General features: G+C 46.6%; 1 protein-coding gene across 1 annotated transcript in view; it reads left to right on the top strand.

Annotated features, from left to right (window-relative positions):
* Positions 1-20,468, top strand: part of LOC124257251 (putative oxidoreductase GLYR1 homolog) — a 30,839-nt gene extending 10,371 nt beyond the window's left edge. The window contains exons 4-8 of the mRNA XM_046691264.1: positions 11,813-11,948; positions 12,603-12,731; positions 17,826-17,898; positions 18,256-18,329; positions 20,415-20,468. Coding sequence (XP_046547220.1) covers positions 11,813-11,948; positions 12,603-12,731; positions 17,826-17,898; positions 18,256-18,329; positions 20,415-20,468 — 466 coding nt within the window. The remainder of the gene's footprint in view (positions 1-11,812; positions 11,949-12,602; positions 12,732-17,825; positions 17,899-18,255; positions 18,330-20,414) is intronic.
* The last annotated feature ends 1,608 nt before the right edge of the window (positions 20,469-22,076 follow it).

The following is a 22,076-nucleotide window of genomic DNA, read 5'->3' as shown; positions in this document are numbered from 1 at the left end:
CATACCAAGGTTCATTATGAGCATACCCATATCCTGCAGGTTGAAATCTAGCTTGATAGTTGGTTGTTTAAGCACCATTTTGGTCAACCGAAATGACATCCTACGGCTAGACTGGCGACCACTGTGGCGTGGTATCGCGCCGTTGACTAACGCTTCCCTCAGACATTATGTATATGATATAAAAATATTAAATTATAACATGATGTGCGGGTCGACCTCTAATTGGGGAACCGGATCACCGGAATCCTTAGGATTCCTGTGTGGGTTTCCCTCACTGTGTCGTGTATATAACCACGAGATAGCCACGGCAGCAGTTACGCATACAACTAACAAGAGAGGCGCCGGGTGAGTCACCCTGATAATTTTATGTTGGTTACACCACCGTTTTTTACCAGCAGCTACTCTCTTAGGATTCTTCTGCCTGGTTACTGTTTCCCCCAACTTTGGGGTTTCCGCCAGTTGTGGGGTCTCCTCCAGTTGTTGGGGTTTCCCCAACGTGGGGGTTTCCTCCAGGTGTGGTGTCTCCTGTGCATCCATCTATACTATTATTATTATTTTTCCTCTCAAATTGACAATGCTTTGCGTGATAATTGCCGCCGCCACCGGGCTAACAACATACCATATTTGTGGTACAGCTCGCAGCTAATAGAGCTCAAGGCGTGTTCGATAAAAGGGTCTTTCTCAAGGTCTTCCCACAGGTAAAGTCGGCGCTCCGGGGGAATGGGAAGGAAGTATGCCGCAATACCAGTGTATATCTGGGTCATAGCCGATCCTATTGTCTTTGTCATCTCTGCTCCGAGCGGGACTCGTATCTAGCGTGCAAGCTTATCGATTTCTTCGGCTGACATTTTGTGAATTTTATCTGGCGTGTACTCCCCAAAGTAATGTTTGGCTTTGCCACCAACAGCCAACGCCACCAGTTTCTCTCGCTTATCATCGTCCACTTGGGGTACCAACAATTGTTCGAGCAATTCCTCACACTCCATCTTATAATATAACAAGTAAGATTTAGTTTTAACTATATAATACCCTATGCAGGCAAAACACAGGGAAATGAAGGTTAAGTTGCACACGACGAACACTTCAAATACCATAGCTATAACTAAATGCTAAGCATTATACTAAGCTTTGCTAAGCATTGCTAAGCATTGCTAAGCTAAAACACCCTATATGCTACTGGTTGGTCGGTCTTGAGCATGAGCTTAGCATGTTTAGTTTCAGCGAGCTGTTTCTTCACCCGTTCCCGTTCTAATTTGCTCATCACATCGTTCTCTCTCAAACACTCCTCGAACGAATCCCTGTCCTTGCAGTGAAATAAGGCCACCCATCGCGTCTGCTCCCTGAGGTCTTTCAACACCGAGTTGAACTTCTGCGTTAGTACCCAGACGCTGTGATTTGCGTGTCGGCCGGAGAAGGCCAGGTACGATAGCATATCTCTCTTTTTTGTTATCTCGCGATTAGCGCTGCAGTCGTCCAGTATGAACAGTGTAGACTCCCCTTTAAATTTCTCGTGAAGAGCTTTCAACCAGTCCTGTAGGCGTGTTCCTGGGTCGACTTTGTGTGCGTCCGGGTCGTCATCACCCAAGGTCTTTCCGTTAATGCGTTTTATTCATGCTCAGAGTAGGGCACATGATAACGATGTTATCAAACACATCCCTGTAGTACCCCTCCAACATATCCAACACGAAAACGGTCTTCCCACAGCCAGTCTGCCCACACACTATGGCACAGTGTGGGTCGCGGGGTAAATCAGTAGGCAGTGGCCTACTGCCATCAGTAGATGGCTTGCACGAATCTCCCATTGTCTATATTAAGTTGCGCGTCCATAATAACGTACAGATATAATTTCAACTTACCAGCGGGTTGAGCCTTCTTGGTAATCTGGATAGTAATCCCCTCGCTGCCATTGTCTATGCGACGGCCGCTACCGTGTAGTTTATCGTCATCCGTGGATCGCATGTCCAACCATAGGGCGTACTTGGTGGTCAGGTATTCACCGATCTTCACGGAGGATAGGTCCAGGTCTTTGGTTACGTATGGGAGTTTGCTCGGTAGCTTTTTTATCTCATCCCACTGCTGGTATGGCCTCATACCATGACTGAACAGCTGGTTGGGCATGCCCTCGATGGTCACTTCCACCTTTTCAATCTCGGGTTGAAAACTTCTAAGCTGTCCCTCGGGCGGCTCGTAATCCTCCACGGGGGACGACAAGGATGCCTTTCATCGATCGCTGGCACGTTCAGGTTGATATTCCACACAGTGTCGCTCTTTATCTCGCATCGACTGATCTATGCCTCAGTATGCGCATCGCACAGGATGGCCATCTTCCCAGAGTACTGGCTTCGAACCTGCCTGGCCAGCTCCGGGCTAGTGACCATGTCGAACTCCAGAGAGATGTTGTCTATGGCGTAACTGGCCTCATCACCGTTCGGCGTACGCACTACTTTGCTGTAGTCGTTAAACGTTAGCTCGTATTCAAGCCTATCACCCAGCGGCGGCCTGGTAAAACGGGCGCTGCGTGCCCGTGAAGCAACTCAAAGTCGAAAGCGGCACGCAGAACCGGTTCCGATGCGACGCTTGAGCGATGGCCTTTTCACCGTCCGTGATCTTGTCTAGCTGGTCTTGCGTGAAGGCATACCCTATGCGGGGACCTGGTCGATTTGCTGATACCCTGGTACACGCCATTGACACGTTCTCTCCTCGCTTCCAGAGATCCCCGTAGCAGTGAAACACGCCGCTGTCGCCGATGCTCAGCACCTCATTACCGCTGATCTTGATGGTGGTTTTCTTGATGATGGCTCGACCTACGTTCCGCACTAGCTCACGCTTGTCGCTGGTGGAGGTCAACGCGAGGTTGAACGCCAGTCGAACCGTGCCTGGTACAATGAGGTCATTCTCGCCAAGATTTGGGAATCTAACCAGCAGAGTTTGATTCTGGTCTATCTTGCTGGGATTGTTGGTGATGGTCACCGACTGGCGCCGCGGCTCTGGCAGCCTAGAGGCTCTCTTGATCTTCTGAAAGGATCTAGTTTTCTACCGCACATTGTTATATAAAATGAAATATATTTTAATACTAAATAATGGCAGAGTACATACCTATGGATGATATGTGGGATGATAGTGCCCAGGCATTCGAGGATGACACCTCATTCACTACCCCTTAAGTACTGAACTTGTACAGCCTGCTGTCGACGATTATTACAACGCAGTTGAAAATAGAGACAACATCAAGCCGTTGGGGAGGGACTATGCCAAGTTTACCGTCGATAAGAAGGGCACGCCATGATTGAAGGCTCACCCGGGTCGATATCATAAAAGACGGAAGCCGTATGCTTTGTCAACACTCACCAGTCGCCATGGGGGTCAGCTGATCCGCGATGAACTAGGCTTCATAGATTACGGTGGCGGCTGTTGTGCCAAAGCTTCCCCGAAGTCCGTCCAAGATCTGCAAGCAGCCAGGGCCAATACTGGGGATGCTAAAGAAACGCCAGACAGTATCGAAAAACTATTGACCACGCACCATGACAAACCCTTGCCGGGTCTCGAATTTCCCCTGAGGGAACTGCGGCAGGCCTAGACGAAGCCTTGAAACATGTAATGCCGGAGAACTCGTGAACAACATGGGGAAACTTAACGAAATCGACGAGCACATTGCTCGCGAAAAATAAAACTCACCGCCGATGGTGATATGAAACGTCGTATCGAGGAGAGAATAAAAACTTGGAAGACGAGAGACGGACTCGGTTGGAATCCGCTTCTCTAACCGGGAAGCCCTCCGATCCCAGATCAGTCGCTGACGGGAAACCATCGATCGAGTCCTAAATGAAGACACCACGCTAGCTGACAGGATTCGATCCTGTTCCGAGAGCAAGGCATCACCATCGCCAGCATTCTGACTGCATTGGGCTTCATCATATCAACCCTGGTGGTGTCACTGAGTGGGGTACCCCCACGCCTGCCGGGCGGCGGTGGTAGCCCCATCACTTGCACCCACAGGTGGTGTCAAAGAGTGGATAAAAACTCGGGAGGCCCTGGCTAAACTGGCTGGTAAGGCTGCCGAAGCCCTACCCGCATCCTGGGTAGCATCGCCTCGGCTGCTGGGTGCTCTGGCTAAAACTGCCACGCGGCTTAGTCAAAACCTGTGGGCAGCCATTGTCGCCATGGTGGGTTTGGTGTACGTGAGCTGCTAAGAAATTTTAACCAAATAAGCCCCAAAGCTACCCCACCAACCACCAGGGCTGTTTTACGATCGATGTGCTGCTCCAGAACGTAGGGCCACCCCACAGGGGTGTTGGTTGAACCCTAGGCCCGGGGTGGCGCCACTATACCCGCTTCACCGGTCGCGGGTGGTGGGACATGGGGACGTTGACATCGAGGTTGACGCTCAACTTTGGTCCGCCGTGCTTACAACTATTTCGCTGTTGTAGCCCACCACTTTTTACTCTCAGTTGCATATCACTGGAGCCATGTACAGCCCCACATCGAAGACGAGTCGACTTTCGACCTGGCATATTCCAACACATCTTGGTAGTGTTTGATGGCACTTCGAGATCAACTGGAGCATTGATAGCATCCTCTACGCTGACAACTAACTGTTTCTGAGCCGCCGTAGCAGTCCCTTTACCTAGGATATTTGAACGCGTTTGCGCCTGCGCACTCCAACACCGCCCTCACACGTCACGCTCTTAATCGAAGTCGCTTAAGCCGCTCAGTGCCGCACGAAAAACCCTTTCGACGGTCCAACATAAACTTTTTCCAGTCATCCGCTGCCCCTCCCCTGATCAAACCTCCAGACTCTGTAATTTTGTTGGCATTGAAAGCCATGTAACGGTCATCCCACTCGCTGGTTGTGAAGAGATGATACGACTTGTATCCTCAATCTTTCACCAGCAGTTTGCTGGCTTCCACAAGGCATTTGGTGAACGATAGGGATACCTAACCCGTGGTTCGCCCCGGCAAACGCCAATCCGCCTTCGGTTTAGTTCGAATTGCTGGTAAATACGCTCAGAGGGCCCTTATCGCATTTGTTGTTTAATGGGTTCCATGCATTGTCCTGTGGTAGCGGGACGCTGATTTCTTTAAGGATACGCCCTGACCTGGTAGTACACGTGGAACTTGAACACAGACTGACTCAGCGGTCCACGCCGAAAGTCGTCGGTCAATGTCACACCACACCCCGCTAGAAAGCACCACACGGCCGGTTGAGTTGATTCTGCCAGAACTGCATCGGGTTGTTGAACCAAGCATGAACTACCTTAGCGTTAGTCACCGAAAATTTATACAGGCTGAACACATCTAAAAGCTGGGCGCTGAAATACATCCCATCAGCAACCGCGATCTTCATGGGTGAGAAATCTATGTCCAGTTTAGGGTAAAACACTCCAGGGAGTAAGACACCCTTGCGAGGATGCTCCTCCTTGGGAATACATTTTAAAACTATTATATAATGAGCATATATACTCTAACATGTACATAACACTTCCAGGAATAACGAGCGGCGAGGCAGTTCAGCTGACGACGCGATCGATAATATCGTCCGGTCAACTCGAAGTCGCGACTTCTGCGATATCACCTACCTACCGCGAATGGACTAACATCAACGCCAGCAACAATAAGCTGTTCGTTAGTGGAACTTCGCAGCCAGATAACTGACGGCTACTACAGCGCAGGTGCTCGCTAAGTGATGAGGTCTTCAAACCCTGGGAGCCGAACTCAAGATGAACGACTCAAACGGCACAGTGGTGTTAATCAACAACGGAAGAAACTCCTTGAGGCTCGGCCGCCATTGGCGAAGACACTCGGTATGTCACCTGACGAGATAAAACCAACAACAACCGCCACAGGCATCGGTTACCCGACCTAGTACCGCATCGAGAGCTGTACATTCATCTAGGTCAGGTGAGCACAACGCACAACATTCAAGGGGTCACCCTTCCACTATACTGAGAGCCGTGCCGGTGAAAACGGAGAAATACAAACGACGGTAGAACCGAAGTCGCTTTCACCGCTGCGTAGTATAAGAGGTTGACTCAGGGCAACATACCTGAGCTGATAATATCGGTGTTAGATATAAATCATAATCCCGCGAATATAGGATACCTCAGCTTAACGCTTCACATAAAATGACCAGCGCTAAGGGCCGGGGTGAAAAATGCGCCAATGTGGGGATCTCCGACCGGGGACACACGCTGCTTCGACGCCCCGAGTAGATGGTAAATTGTACGCTTTGCAACTGAAAACAACATTTACAAACGCTGAAGTCCTCCGTGGAGCCCTAGGTGATATAGTAGATACCTCAAGAGCGTAGTCAACACTAAGTACACCCTAGTCACCACCGGTAATGATAATTGGATAATATACCCATCGCTCGGGGCAAACTGTTCGACTTAGACGATGTTGAGAGCACTACCGCAGCCCGAAACAAGCCATATATGCTCGCTCTTCACCGAAGATGACAAGTGGGTGTTGATACCAGATAAAGACGACTGGTTTCTCAATATTAGGCTCGGCTCCCCATCGCAGTTCACGGATAACAAAGACAACCACCTAAACAAAGTCGCTAACAACGGAACCCTGCTCGTGGCTTACGCCCCGACTCAGAGACGTGAAGCGTAGTCATCAGCCCAGTCGCCAGTATGGCAGCCCACATGCTATCGAAAGTAAAGCGGGCATGCAAAACGTGACATTGCAGTTGGTGTCTGAATTTGAAGGCTGGTCAGGATACTAGAGAGTCTACCGCTTAACTCAACACTGATCATCAAAGTCTACCTAGGGGAACCATCGGGAATGATGTCGAGATCGGAAGGGGATCAAACTTGGGTGGGTGAAACGACACCAGTATCACGCTTGCACAGTTTACGCATGGGTGGGTGTCGGCTCCAACACCAGTCTGCAGGGTGTCACCGCGATCGTGGAAAACACTATATCACTAACCAAGATCTTCCTACCTGACAACATACACTTCATGGGGTGAAGTTAACCCCTGAACTATTATCAGAAAACCAGTTGGAAATTATATCGTAATAGTATTATAGCAATGACCAGTCATCGCCCCAACGCTACACTTAACGACCCTAGGGGACACGGAGGGATTCGACCAGCCTGGTGAGGAAGGTGGCTCATACATCCTACACTTGAAAGACAACGCGATGTATAGGCGGCAGCATTGGTCGATCATCTACCCAAGCCCACACTCGAGGGCTTAGGGGACACGGAGGATTTGATCAATCTGGTGACGACATATACCTCCTACACTTGAAAGATTAACGTAGTATAGGCGGGTGCCGTTATTTTATTTTAAAGAGCCTGAATGGTTACTCAACTTAACCCTCGCCACCTTATATCTCATTAGACAAAGATGGTTATGTCTCTGAAATTAAGAACAACGGTACCTTGATCACGCCTTTCATTCCAACTGGAAAGGTGATACTTTCTGACTCAATATTTACCTAGGGACACCCTGTTAATTTCCCCAGGCAATCCCAGTTAATAGCCACCCACCATCATAACATAGTAGGGGTTAGGGCTATGGAACCAGGCTCCACACTCATCGTAGAAGTCGCCACAAGGGTAAGTTTGATTCAAATGAACATATCCCATCCCCAAACTTGCAGATTTTACCCGTGTAACAATACGCTGGAGTGACATAACTGCAGGAAGTGGTTTTACACGCTGCAGATTCGCTTACGATTTGAAGCTCCCAACAGGGATTACTACCCCCAATAATATACTGCTTTGGCGCTGAGATATACCAAAAGTTACCTATTGACCCTTCCCTTATCTACATATAACGAGAATCTCAGTTTTATAAACCTCAGGTACATTGACCGACTACTAAATGAAACCCAATTAAAATATCTTTGTAATATATATTATAGGATGGGCTGTACCCAGTCATAGAGGAAGTAGCGAAGACCCTGGAAACCGTGAGATCGGTTCCGCTTTGAGGCAGTTATGTGATGTGAAACGCCAACTAGAACAAGACCGCTGACACACGAAAAGCACTATGTAAAAGTACCATAGAGCTTTCAATATCGTGGACGGGCTGACACTGCCCTTATGGCAACCAGCATGGGACTAGGGCGCAGGTGTTGGGTTGTTAGCTACCATCGGCTGCACCTATAGTGCTAGGCATTGAAATAACAGCTGGGGTGGCAGGGGTGTTAGGGTTGGCGCTTAAGTTGGCATCACGCAGACTGCATCGTAAGGCATTGAAACATGATGGGATCAGGGTTCTGGCAGAAGCAAAGCTGAACACAGTAAGTGAGCCGTATTTCCACTGCACTCACTGACAGTAAGATCTCAGAGGAGGAATTTCGCTCAACCTCTCTGAACTCACAAAATATAACGAAATGAAACAAGAGATCTGGTCCAAGTCTCGTAAGTCTGCTATCAGCGAGGATGATAAAAAGTACATAGAACAAGGTGTGAAAAAAGCCCGGCAAGCCTTTATTACAAACACCAAAGAGATCATAGGCGATTCACATTAAACTGTTTCATCGAGGTAAACATAGCATAGTTAGACGCAGCCCAGTATTGGATGGGGCAATACCCGTTACTTCCCCCATGCCCCCGGTAGCGCGGCTAGGAGGTGCGTTCGCATCCCCCAACTTTTGTAGTAGGGGTAATGGTAGCAAGAGCTAAGGGTCCGACCAAAGCCTTACTTGTGAAATAAGGCTTTGCAGAGGCTTTGGTTGAAAGTGATCCAGAACCCCCATTGTATATACTACTTGTACGGATATGTGACGGTTGTCCTAGTGTGTCTATGTCTTGGATGTGAATGTCAGTCACTCAACGAACAACTATCAGATAAAATAGTTATGTTGAAACTTGGATGGACATAACAGCATTTGTCACACTATATTGTATCTGTGTCAAACTGAATAATTTCATCATAATGTTGTATCAATATATTTTACTGGTACAGTGGGAAAAGTATCAGGCAGAGCTACAGATAACTTTTTGGGTCATTGAGTTATGTACTCGCTCGTGTTCATCTCAATTGGGTATCCTAATTTTCCTTTGAGTAACCAAATATATTGCACTCACCTCACTCAAACTCAATTTGTTATTTTGCCATTTTCCATTAATTGTAAAAATATATATAATAAAGTTTAAATGTTAGTGTTTGTTATTTATATTTGATCTGTAATATGAGAAACGATAAGAAAGACTGCATGTTGTCAAATTTATGTCCTCTCATTATACCTCAGTTATTTTATCCTTCCACCGGTACGCAAGCTATGATTCAACATTTTTGTGTGTACGCATGTAAGATCACATTTATTGAGTATTTACAAATATTCAAGCATACTGGTATGCAAAAGACTTATTAGGAATTGAGTTTTTACATAAATATTTGCGTAATTTACAGCTACGCAGCTTATCTGTACCTCTGTATCAGGGCAAGTGATTTCACATGGGCCACTGTCCCGGTGTACACTAGCAATTTTAAAGTTTTTTCCACCCCTGACTTGTCAAAGTGTTGTTTGTAATCAACCTAGGCACCAGACAAGAACATCTTGTCAAAGTGTTGTTTGTAGTCAACCTAGGTGTTGTTTGCACCAGTGACAAGAACAACCTGTCAAAGTGTTGTTTGTAGTCAACCTAGGCACCAGACAAGAACAACCTGTCAAAGTGTTGTTTGTAGTCAACCTAGGCACCAGACTAGAACAACCTGTCAAAGTGTTGTTTGTAGTCAACCTAGGCACAAGGCAAGAACATCTTGTCAAAGTGTTGTTTGTAGTCAACCTAGGCACCAGACAAGAACCACCTGTCAAAGTGTTGTTTGTAGTCAACCTAAGCACCAGACTAGAACAACCTGTCAAAGTGTTGTTTGTAGTCAACCTAGGCACCAGACAAGAACCACCTGTCAAAGTGTTGTTTGTAGTCAACCTAGGCACCAGACTAGAACAACCTGTCAAAGTGTTGTTTGTAGTCAACCTAGGCACCAGACTAGAACAACCTGTCAAAGTGTTGTTTGTAGTCAACCTAGGCACCAGACTAGAACAACCTGTCAAAGTGTTGTTTGTAGTCAACCTAGGCACCAGACAAGAACAACCTGTCAAAGTGTTGTTTGTAGTCAACCTAGGCACCAGACAAGAACCACCTGTCAAAGTGTTGTTTGTAGTCAACCTAAGCACCAGACTAGAACAACCTGTCAAAGTGTTGTTTGTAGTCAACCTAGGCACCAGACAAGAACCACCTGTCAAAGTGTTGTTTGTAGTCAACCTAGGCACCAGACTAGAACAACCTGTCAAAGTGTTGTTTGTAGTCAACCTAGGCACCAGACTAGAACAACCTGTCAAAGTGTTGTTTGTAGTCAACCTAGGCACCAGACAAGAACCACCTGTCAAAGTGTTGTTTGTAGTCAACCTAGGCACCAGACAAGAACCCCTTGTCAAAGTGTTGTTTGTAGTCAACCTAGGCACCAGACAAGAACCCCTTGTCAAAGTGTTGTTTGTAGTCAACCTAGGCACCAGACAAGAACCACCTGTCAAAGTGTTGTTTGTAGTCAACCTAGGCACCAGACTAGAACAACCTGTCAAAGTGTTGTTTGTAGTCAACCTAGGCACCAGACTAGAACAACCTGTCAAAGTGTTGTTTGTAGTCAACCTAGGCACCAGACAAGAACCACCTGTCAAAGTGTTGTTTGTAGTCAACCTAGGTACCAGACAAGAACCCCTTGTCAAAGTGTTGTTTGTAGTCAACCTAGGCACCAGACAAGAACCCCTTGTCAAAGTGTTGTTTGTAGTCAACCTAGGCACCAGACAAGAACCACCTGTCAAAGTGTTGTTTGTAGTCAACCTAGGCACCAGACAAGAACCCCTTGTCAAAGTGTTGTTTGTAGTCAACCTAGGCACCAGACAAGAACCCCTTGTCAAAGTGTTGTTTGTAGTCAACCTAGGCACCAGACTGTTGTTTGCCATTGTCAAAGTGTTGTTTGTAGTCAACCTAGGCACCAGACAAGAACCACCTGTCAAAGTGTTGTTTGTAGTCAACCTAGGCACCAGACTAGAACAACCTGTCAAAGTGTTGTTTGTAGTCAACCTAGGCACCAGACTAGAACAACCTGTCAAAGTGTTGTTTGTAGTCAACCTAGGCACCAGACAAGAACCACCTGTCAAAGTGTTGTTTGTAGTCAACCTAGGCACCAGACAAGAACCCCTTGTCAAAGTGTTGTTTGTAGTCAACCTAGGCACCAGACAAGAACCCCTTGTCAAAGTGTTGTTTGTAGTCAACCTAGGCACCAGACTAGAACAACCTGTCAAAGTGTTGTTTGTAGTCAACCTAGGCACCAGACAAGAACCACCTGTCAAAGTGTTGTTTGTAGTCAACCTAGGCACCAGACTAGAACAACCTGTCAAAGTGTTGTTTGTAGTCAACCTAGGCACCAGACAAGAACAACCTGTCAAAGTGTTGTTTGTAGTCAACCTAGGCACCAGACAAGAACCCCTTGTCAAAGTGTTGTTTGTAGTCAACCTAGGCACCAGACAAGAACCACCTGTCAAAGTGTTGTTTGTAGTCAACCTAAGCACCAGACTAGAACAACCTGTCAAAGTGTTGTTTGTAGTCAACCTAGGCACCAGACTAGAACAACCTGTCAACGTGTTGTTTCTAGTTAACCTAGGCACCAGACTAGAACAACCTGTCAAAGTGTTGTTTGTAGTCAACCTAGGCACCAGACAAGAACCACCTGTCAAAGTGTTGTTTGTAGTCAACCTAGGCACCAGACTTGACAAGTGATGTTGGTGGCCAAACAATCAAGAGCAACTACTAATGTCATGACTAATTATGCCCTATGTGCTTGCAGTGCATGGATCCCAGAAGAAAGCATACACCTGTATGCTGACAATCGCAACAAGTACAGCCTCACGTCCAGAATCCCTCGCGGCTTTAAGGAGGCCATTGAAGCTATAGAGGATGCGATCAAAGCTCTGCCAGCCAGTGTAAGCTAATGTAGAATTGTGCACACCATTGTGGCCTTGTTTCAGATGTCTTGTATTTTGACATTAACAGACAGTTTGAGAAATCTCCTTCTGCGTCTTACCTGGTATGATAATAATTGCATGGTCAAGTTTTGACTCCCATCAGTCAGAGAATATTTGGTCTTGAAAATGTGAGTGGTTCGCAGGTTCTCTTCTCTTGACCACTTGGTATATTTTCTTTGCTGGATGTTGAGTTCTTCAAAATGTCAGTGGTATATGGCAATACACTTTGCTTGAAGTTTTACACTTAAGTTTTGAAAATAGATTTCCCTGATTATGTTTTCTAAGGAGTTAATTAATGCTTTCTGTAATGTCAGAATAGAAGTTTGATGAAGATGATTAGACTGAGTTAGCACTGAAGATTTCATTACTTGGGATGCTTTAATACCATCAGAAATTGTTTCGGGTTGTTTTTACTTGAAACATCTTGTACATATTTCACTTACCATATGAAGGTGATTGCTAGTAAAATCCCGGACAGCTTTATCTGGCATGAGTGAAGTTTGTACTTACAATGCTTGGTGTATTCCGCTGTTAGACAAGTGATGTCATGTTAGACTACTTGTGCAGCCCAGCAAGCACTGATAGTCGGGACCAAGGTATGTCCTCTTTCAGGTGGCTGTCAAGACCTGTGAACTGCCTTCTATAGATGAAGAGCTGGCTCAGATCTTCCCAACAACCGGCACAAAAAAAGACGGAGCAGCTCACAGAGACTACTCCAGGGAACCCTTAGCTGGCAAGAAGGTAAGTCCACTTGCAGGGACCATTTGCAGCATCAGCATTGCCCTCTATAGACAAAGAATACTCAGGCAGAGCATGGGATCTCACTGAACTGAGTTACCTGGCTAGATGCAGCTCGTTGGTCAGATAGGTGATAAGTTGGGTCTCAAAGAACTGAATCATCTGGCTAGAGGCAGCTCGTTGGTCAGATAGTTGCTAAGTTGGTCTCAAAGAACTGAATCATCTGGCTAGAGGCAGGCCGTTGGTCAGATAGTTCATAAGTAGGGTCTCAAAGAACTGAATCACCTGGCTAGAGGCAAGTCGTTGGTCAGATAGTTGCTAAGTTGGTCTCAAAGAACTGAATCACCTGGCTAGAGGCAGGTCGTGGGTCAGATAGTTGCTAAGTTGGTCTCAAAGAACTGAATTGTCTGGCTAGAGGCAGGTCGTGGGTCAGATATTTGATATGTTGGGTCTCAAAGAACTGAATCACCTGGCTAGAGGCAGGTCGTGGGTCAGATAGTTGCTAAGTTGGTCTCAAAAAATTGAATCATCTGGCTAGAGGCAGGTCGTGGGTCAGATAGTTGCTAAGTTGGTCTCAAAGAACTGAATCATCTGGCTAGAGGCAGGTCGTGGGTCATATAGTTGCTAAGTTGGTCTCAAAGAACTGAATCATCTGGCTAGATGCAGGTCGTGGGTCAGATAGTTGCTAAGTAGGGTCTCAAAGAACTGAATCATCTGGCTAGAGGCAGGTCGTGGGTCATATAGTTGCTAAGTTGGTCTCAAAGAACTGAATCATCTGGCTAGAGGCAGGTCGTGGGTCAGATAGCTTGCTAAGTAGGGTCTCAAAGAACTGAATCATCTGGCTAGAGGCAGGTCATGGGTCATATAGTTCCTAAGTTGGTCTCAAAGAACTGAATCACCTGGCTAAAGGCAGGTCGTGGGTCATATAGTTGCTAAGTTGGTCTCAAAGAACTGAATTATCTGGCTAGAGGCAGGTCGTGGGTCATATAGTTGCTAAGTAGGGTCTCAAAGAACTGAATCATCTGGCTAGAGGCAGGTCGTGGGTCAGATAGTTGCTGAGTAGGGTCTCAAAGAACTGAATCATCTGGCTAGAGGCAGGTCGTGGGTCATATAGTTGCTAAGTTGGTCTCAAAGAACTGAATCATCTGGCTAGAGGCAGGTCGTGGGTCAGATAGTTGCTAAGTAGGGTCTCAAAGAACTGAATCATCTGGCTAGAGGCAAGTCGCTGGTCATATAGTTGCTAAGTTGGTCTCAAAGAACTGAATCATCTGGCTAGAGGCAACTCGCTGGTCAGATAGTTGCTAAGTAGGGTCTCAAAGAACTGAATCATCTGTCTAGAGGCAGCCCATTGGTCAGATAGTTGCTAAGTTGGTCTCAAAGAACTGAATCATCTGGCTAGAGGCAGGCCGTTGGTCAGATAGTTCATAAGTAGGGTCTCAAAGAACTGAATCACCTGGCTAGAGGCAGGTCGTGGGTCAGATAGTTGCTAAGTTGGTCTCAAAGAACTGAATCACCTGGCTAGAGGCAGGTCGTGGGTCAGATAGTTGCTAAGTAGGGTCTCAAAGAACTGAATTGTCTGGCTGGAGGCAGGTCGTGGGTCAGATATTTGATATGTTGGGTCTCAAAGAACTGAATTATCTGGCTAGAGGCAGGTCGTGGGTCAGATAGTTGCTAAGTTGTCTAAAAAAATTGAATCATCTGGCTAGAGGCAGGTCGTAGGTTAGATAGTTGCTAAGTAGGGTCTCAAAGAACTGAATCATCTGGCTAGAGGCAGGTCGTGGGTCAGATAGTTGCTAAGTTGGTCTCAAAGAACTGAATCATCTGGCTAGAGGCAGGTCGTGGGTCAGATAGTTGCTAAGTTGGTCTCAAAGAACTGAATCATCTGGCTAGAGGCAGGTCGTGGGTCAGATAGCTGCTAAGTAGGGTCTCAAAGAACTGAATCATCTGGCTAGAGGCAGGTTGTGGGTCATATAGTTGCTAAGTTGGTCTCAAAGAACTGAATCATCTGGCTAGAGGCAGGTCGTGGGTCAGATAGTTGCTAAGTAGGGTCTCAAAGAACTGAATCATCTGGCTAGAGGCAGGTCATGGGTCATATAGTTCCTAAGTTGGTCTCAAAGAACTGAATCATCTGGCTAGAGGCAGGTCGTGGGTCAGATAGTTGCTAAGTAGGGTCTCAAAGAACTGAATCATCTGGCTAGAGGCAAGTCGTTGGTCATATAGTTGCTAAGTTGGTCTCAAAGAACTGAATCATCTGGCTAGAGGCAACTCGCTGGTCAGATAGTTGCTAAGTAGGGTCTCAAAGAACTGAATCATCTGGCTAGAGGCAGGTCGTGGGTCATATAGCTGCTAAGTTGGTCTCAAAGAACTGAATCATCTGGCTAGAGGCAGGTCGTGGGTCATATAGTTGCTAAGTTGGTCTCAAAGAACTGAATCACCTGGCTAAAGGCAGGTCGTGGGTCATATAGTTGCTAAGTTGGTCTCAAAGAACTGAATCATCTGGCTAGAGGCAGGTCGTAGGTCAGATAGTTGCTAAGTAGGGTCTCAAAGAACTGAATCATCTGGCTAGAGGCAGGTCGTGGGTCATATAGTTCCTAAGTTGGTCTCAAAGAACTGAATCACCTGGCTAAAGGCAGGTCGTGGGTCATATAGTTGCTAAGTTGGTCTCAAAGAACTGAATTATCTGGCTAGAGGCAGGTCGTGGGTCATATAGTTGCTAAGTTGGTCTCAAAGAACTGAATCATCTGGCTAGAGGCAGGTCGGGGTCATATAGAGTTGCTAAGTTGGGTCTCAAAGAACTGAATCATCTGGCTAGAGGCAGGTCGTGGGTCATATAGTTGCTAAGTTGGTCTCAAAGAACTGAATCATCTGGCTAGAGGCAGGTCGTGGGTCATATAGCTGCTAAGTAGGGTCTCAAAGAACTGAATCATCTGGCTAGAGGCAGGTCGTGGGTCATATAGTTGCTAAGTTGGTCTCAAAGAACTGAATCATCTGGCTAGAGGCAAGTCGTGGGTCAGATAGTTGATAAGTAGGGTCTCAAAGAACTGAATCATCTGGCTAGAGGCAAGTCGTTGGTCAGATAGTTGCTAAGTTGGTCTCAAAGAACTGAATCATCTGGCTAGAGGCAACTCGCTGGTCAGATAGTTGCTAAGTAGGGTCTCAAAGAACTGAATCATCTGGCTAGAGGCAGGTCGTGGGTCATATAGCTGCTAAGTTGGTCTCAAAGAACTGAATCATCTGGCTAGAGGCAGGTCGTGGGTCATATAGTTGCTAAGTTGGTCTCAAAGAACTGAATCACCTGGCTAAAGGCAGGTCGTGGGTCATATAGTTGCTAAGTAGGGTCTCAAAGAACTGAATCATCTGGCTAGAGGCAGGTCATGGGTCATATAGTTCCTAAGTTGGTCTCAAAGAACTGAATCATCTGGCTAGAGGTAAGGTCGGGTCAGATAGTTGCTAAGTAGGGTCTCAAAGAACTGAATCATCTGGCCAGAGGCAAGTCGCTGGTCATATAGTTGCTAAGTTGGTCTCAAAGAACTGAATCATCTATTACAGAGGCAACTCGCTGGTCAGATAGTTGCTAAGTAGGGTCTCAAAGAACTGAATCATCTGGCTAGAGGCAGGTCGTGGGTCATATAGCTGCTAAGTTGGTCTCAAAGAACTGAATCATCTGGCTAGAGGCAGGTCGTGGGTCATATAGTTGCTAAGTTGGTCTCAAATAACTGAATCACCTGGCTAAAGGCAGGTCGTAGGTCATATAGTTGCTAAGTTGGTCTCAAAGAACTGAATCATCTGGCTAGAGGCAGGTCGTGGGTCAGATAGTTGCTAAGTAGGGTCTCAAAGAACTGAATCATCTGGCTAGAGGCAGGTCGTGGGTCATATAGTTCCTAAGTTGGTCTCAAAGAACTGAATCACCTGGCTAAAGGCAGGTCGGGTCATATAGCTGCTAAGTTGGTCTCAAAGAACTGAATTATCTTCGGCTAGAGGCAGGTCGGGTCATATAGCTGCTAAGTTGGTCTCAAAGAACTGAATCATCTGGCTAGAGGCAGGTCGCGGGTCGTATGATAGTTGCTAAGCAGGGTCTCAAAGAACTGAATCATCTGGCTAGAGGCAGGTCGTGGGTCATATAGCGCTGCTGCGTTGGTCTCAAAGAACTGAATCATCTGGCTAGAGGCAGGTCGTGGGTCAGATAGTTGCTAAGTAGGGTCTTCAAAGAACTGAATCATCTGGCTAGAGGCAGGTCGTGGGTCATAATATAGTTGCTAAGTTGGTCTCAAAGAACTGAATCATCTGGCTAGAGGCAAGTCGCAAGTCGATAGTTGATAAGGGTCTCAAAGAACTGAATCATCTGGCTAGAGGCAAAAGTCGCTGGTCGATAGTTGCTAAGTTGGTCTCAAAGAACTGAATCATCTGGCTAGAGGCAACTCGCTGGTCAGATAGTTGCTAAGCAGGGTCTCAAAGAACTGAATCATCTGGCTAGAGGCAGGTCGTGGTCATATAGCCGCTAAGGTGGTCTCAAAGAACTGAATCATCTGGCTAGAGGCAGGTCGGGTCATAGTTGCTTAAGTTGGTCTCAAAGAACTGAATCACCTGGCTAAAGGCAGGTCGTGGGTCAGTATAGCTGTGCTAAGCAGGGTCTCAAAGAACTGAATTATCTGGCTAGAGGCAGGTCGCGGGTCAGCAGTAGTTGCTAAGTTGGTCTCAAAGAACTGAATCATCTGGCCAGAGGCAGGTCAGGGTCACAATATAGTTCCTAAGTTGGTCTCAAAGAACTGAATCATCTGGCTAGAGGCAGGTCGTGGGTCATATAGTTGCTAAGTTGGTCTCTGAAACGAAGAACTGAATCATCTGGCTAGAGAGGCAGGTCGCGGGTCAGATAGTTGCTAAGTAGGGTCTCAAAGAACTGAATCATCTGGCTAGAGGCAGGTCGCTAATCATATAGTTGCTAAGTTGGTCTCAAAGAACTGAATCATCTGGCCAGAGGCAACCTCGCTGGTCAGATAGTTGTTAAGCAGGGTCTCAAAGAACTGAATCATCTGGCTAGAGGCAAGTCGGGTCAGATAGTTGCTAAGTTGGTCTCAAAGAACTGAATCATCTGGCCAGAGGCAGGCCGTGTATCAGATAGTTGCTGTTGGTCTCAAAGAACTGAATCATCTGGCCAGAGCAGGGTACGCTGGTCAGATAGTTCATAAGTAGGGTCTCAAAGAACTGAACTCACCTGGCTAGAGGCAGGTCGTGGGTCAGATATTTGATATGTTGGGTCTCAAGAACTGAATCACCTGGCTAGAGGCAGGTTGTGGGTCAGATAGTTGCTAAGTTGGTCTCAAAAAATTGAATCATCTGGCTAGAGGCAGGTCGCGGGTCAGATAGTTGCTAAGTAGGGTCTCAAAGAACTGAATCATCTGGCTAAAGGCAGCCCATTGGTCAGATAGTTGATAAGTAGGGTCTCAAAGAACTGAATCATCTGGCTAGAGGCAGGTCGTGGGTCAGATAGTTGCTAAGTTGGTCTCAAAGAACTGAATCATCTGGCCAGAGGCAGGTCGTCAAAACAGTCAGATAGCCGCTGTTGGTCTCAAAGAACTGAATCACCGGCTAGAGGCAGGTCGGGTCAGATAGTTGCTGTTGGTCTCAAAGAACTGAATCATCTGGCTAGAGGCAGGTCGTGGGTCAGATAGTTGCTAAGTAGGGTCTCAAAGAACTGAATCATCTGGCTAGAGGCAGGTCGTGGGTCATATAGTTGCTAAGTTGGTCTCAAAGAACTGAATCATCTGGCTAGAGGCAGGTCGCGGGTCAGATAGTTGCTAAGTAGGGTCTCAAAGAACTGGAATCATCTGGCTAGAGGCAGGTCGCAATCATATAGTTGCTAAGTTGGTCTCAAAGAACTGAATCATCTGGCTAGAGGCAGGTCGGGTCAGATAGTTGCTAAGCAGGGTCTCAAAGAACTGAATCATCTGGCTAGAGGCAGGTCGGGTCATATAAGTTGCTAAGTTGGTCTCAAAGAACTGAATCATCTGGCTAGAGGCAGGTCGTGGGTCAGATAGTTGCTAAGTAGGGTCTCAAAGAACTGAATCATCTGGTTAGAGGCAAGTCGTTGGTCAGATAGTTGCTAAGTTGGTCTCAAAGAACTGAATCATCTGGCTAGAGGCAACTCGCTGGTCAGATAGTTGCTAAGTAGGGTCTCAAAGAACTGAATCATCTGGCTAGAGGCAGGTCGTGGGTCAGATAGTTGCTAAGTTGGTCTCAAAGAACTGAATCATCTGGCTAGAGGCAAGTCGTGGGTCAGATAGTTGCTAAGTTGGTCTCAAAGAACTGAATCATCTGGCTAGAGGCAGGTTGTGGGTCAGATAGTTGATAAGTTGGTCTCAAAGAACTGAATCATCTGGCTAGAGGCAGGTCGTTGGTCATATAGTTGATAAGTAGGGTCATAGAACTGCTCGTTAGTAGTTTTAATGTATTACTAAACTGTCCCTAATGTTTGAGGATAAAGACATTCCTGTTCAGTCAACTGCAGGCTGCATTACTTCAAGGTTCTGTAACAAGACAGGATTTAAAAAGCAGTTCATGTGATTTTAAGTCCAAATTCTAAACCAAGGAAGATACCAATTGGCTACATTAGTCAGGTACCGTAGTTCTCAGAGCACCACCACCCAAAGAGATGAGAAGTGATGGAAAGAGGGAAATCTGTAATTTGATCTTTAGGATTAAGGTGCAGACTTTCTCGAAAGTATATTAGATTGGTTAAATACTTCCAGCTGATATAGCATGGTTGGTTTGCCTATTGTCTATGCAGGTTAGGTTTGTTGATCTGAGTACCACAGGGGCTTACATCACTAGTGAAGGTTGGCAGCTCTGTACACAGCAAGTCCTCTAGCATCACCCTGGGTTAGATGTTACTGTAAAAAGTCCTCAGTGGGTTAAAGTATAACTACTTCGGCAGTAATGCGGATGTTTGTTATATATCCCTTTAACCACAGTCCTGTGGTAAACGTTATAAAATGGGTTGGTGAGGGTATGACATGTTGCCTCCACCCACATCCACCCCAGCTGCTGACTGCCTCTCACCGCTAGATCTGCACCCTCAACTGGTCTCAGTTATACTTCTGTCACTGCAGTACCTGCCCCCATACATCCATATTTTCCCTTATCCCGACTCATGCTAATTATGCTTGTCTCCTTCCTCTTGTGAATGATAGTGGAACACTTGAAACTCCTTTGAAGTTCCCTTTCTAAAAGCGTGACATAAAATCACCCTCACCCACGAGTAGCGCCCTTTCTTCCCTTTTGGTCACATGATCGGCCATATTTGCAATCACTCTCCTTCTTCGCCTTTGAGGATGGTATTGTGAGAGCACCTTGGGTCCCTATAATGCATGATATCCTTTTATATTTTCGACCTTTACATCAAAATTATTGCTGTATAATGCTTTTTAGGATTATATTCTACATTACGGTTTGAAATTTGATCTAAATTTTCCGTTGTTTGACATTTGTTTTCTTCATGTTTACATGACTGGGTACGAAGGTATTCACAAGTTATGTCTAAATCGAGTGATTGCGCTGATAACCGTGTGTTAACCACTGCTGCAGATATTCATAATTCCAGTGAACGTTTCTCGGGAGCAGGTCGATGTACCAGTGGTGAACGCCGGAGGCCATAAGAGATCATCGTTTACTGAGCTGTCCCCATGGCAGATGAAGAAGGCTAAATCATCATCTTTCGCAGAAGAAGAAGGCTACATAGCATGAAGACTTCAGCCAAGTCTAAGATCAGCTCTACACACCAGAAGACGCAGGTCTTTCTCAGCCGAGATTGTTCCTCCCGAAGAAGCAGATGTTTATGATGATCCACCCATCCTCATACCTGAAGTCACCATCGCCAGTAAGAAGACGGCCTGCTTCTACAGCTACATCGGCATTGTTATCAGCGCAGACATTATTGACAGAAGACCTTCTATCAACGCAGACATCGGGTACTAGAGATAGCAGCAGCAGCGCCAACTCTTCTCACAAGTGCAGCAAGCCTTAGATGACGCCTCTTCAGTATCAGATGCATCATCCCTGCAGCAGTCTCTTCAGACAACGCAGAACTTCAACCCGGACTGTTCATGCAACAGCTTACAGACCAGATGATGTCGATGATGGAACGCCGCCTCGCCAGGAGAAGGCTGCTATGAAGACCTCTACAACGACTACTAGCCTGCGTGAAGGCTCTACAGTCTCCCACCACATCCGAAGTCTCCATGCAGGAAGGAACCGAGGTGTTCTCCAGGAACCCACCTTCGCTGAAAGCCTAGAGAATTATCTCCCAAACTCCAGGAAGGATTCAAGATCGTGATCGATCGCATCGCCTCAAGCCTGGCAAGCTCATCTTACAGATCATCCTATAGAAACCTCAAGTCGCCGCTGGCATCCATAGAGCTGCAGAGATGTCTAAATCAGAGGATGAAGGTGAAGGCATATTCTCTGGATAATGAAGTTAACTCCCCTTTGATCGCCAATGGCTTGACTCTATCATCACCTTCTAAGGACACAGATGAGGCTGCTTACCTACCAAGATGTCCAACGATGATTCTCGACATGCTCACCTTTCCACCCACGACCCGCCATCTCTCGATCGCACTGCAGACAACCCTCTCAGCCAACACCGGTGGAAATTCCCTCTACATAGGATGGAACCCTCCCTGAAGGCTCCAGAGAAGCTTGATGATGACTACAAGATTATCACCGCACCCATGCCCGTGAGAGAACTTCTTACAAGATTGAGGATAAGAAGTTAGCGAGCTGGATACAACCACCAGACATACTTTTCTTCGGATTAGCCAGATCGAGGGCTATCAATGAAACATTCATCCTCAAGTTCAAGAATTCCTCCCAAAAAGTCCCGGGTGATATACTCCGCTTTACTAATGCAGAAGAGGGACCATCAGTTTATGTCGGAGCACCTAGCATCCACATCAACGGGCTTGACTCTCCTGAGAAGACAAAGGTTATTGTCAAGCATGCACTTTGGAGTGAACGCCCACCAAGTCCTTATACAGAGCCCCATGGTCAGCATTTTACATCTTCGAGGAGGAATTGAAGAAGTCTCCAGAGAAGTCTCCTACCTAATCTAAGGGAGGTTATGGTGATTAAATCCATCGACACCTTTTGTTAACGTGGATTCGCCAGACGTCCCCAACGCCATACCCACCAATAAATCTAAGTTTGCAGGAGTCCAGAGAGCCAGAGAAAAGAGGTATTCCAGCATGAAAAGGAGGAAGAGGCTCCTTTCGCCACCCAACCGAGCCTCCCTAGAGGTAACCCCGAAGAGGCTGGGCACCTAAGGGTGCAAGAGAGGAATAGCCAGCTGAAGGC

This window comes from Haliotis rubra, unplaced genomic scaffold, assembly GCF_003918875.1.
Source record: "Haliotis rubra isolate DU_JTF1 unplaced genomic scaffold, ASM391887v1 Scf654, whole genome shotgun sequence".
NCBI classification, from domain to species: domain Eukaryota; kingdom Metazoa; phylum Mollusca; class Gastropoda; order Lepetellida; family Haliotidae; genus Haliotis; species Haliotis rubra.
This window is presented reverse-complemented; position numbering and strand designations above follow the sequence as displayed.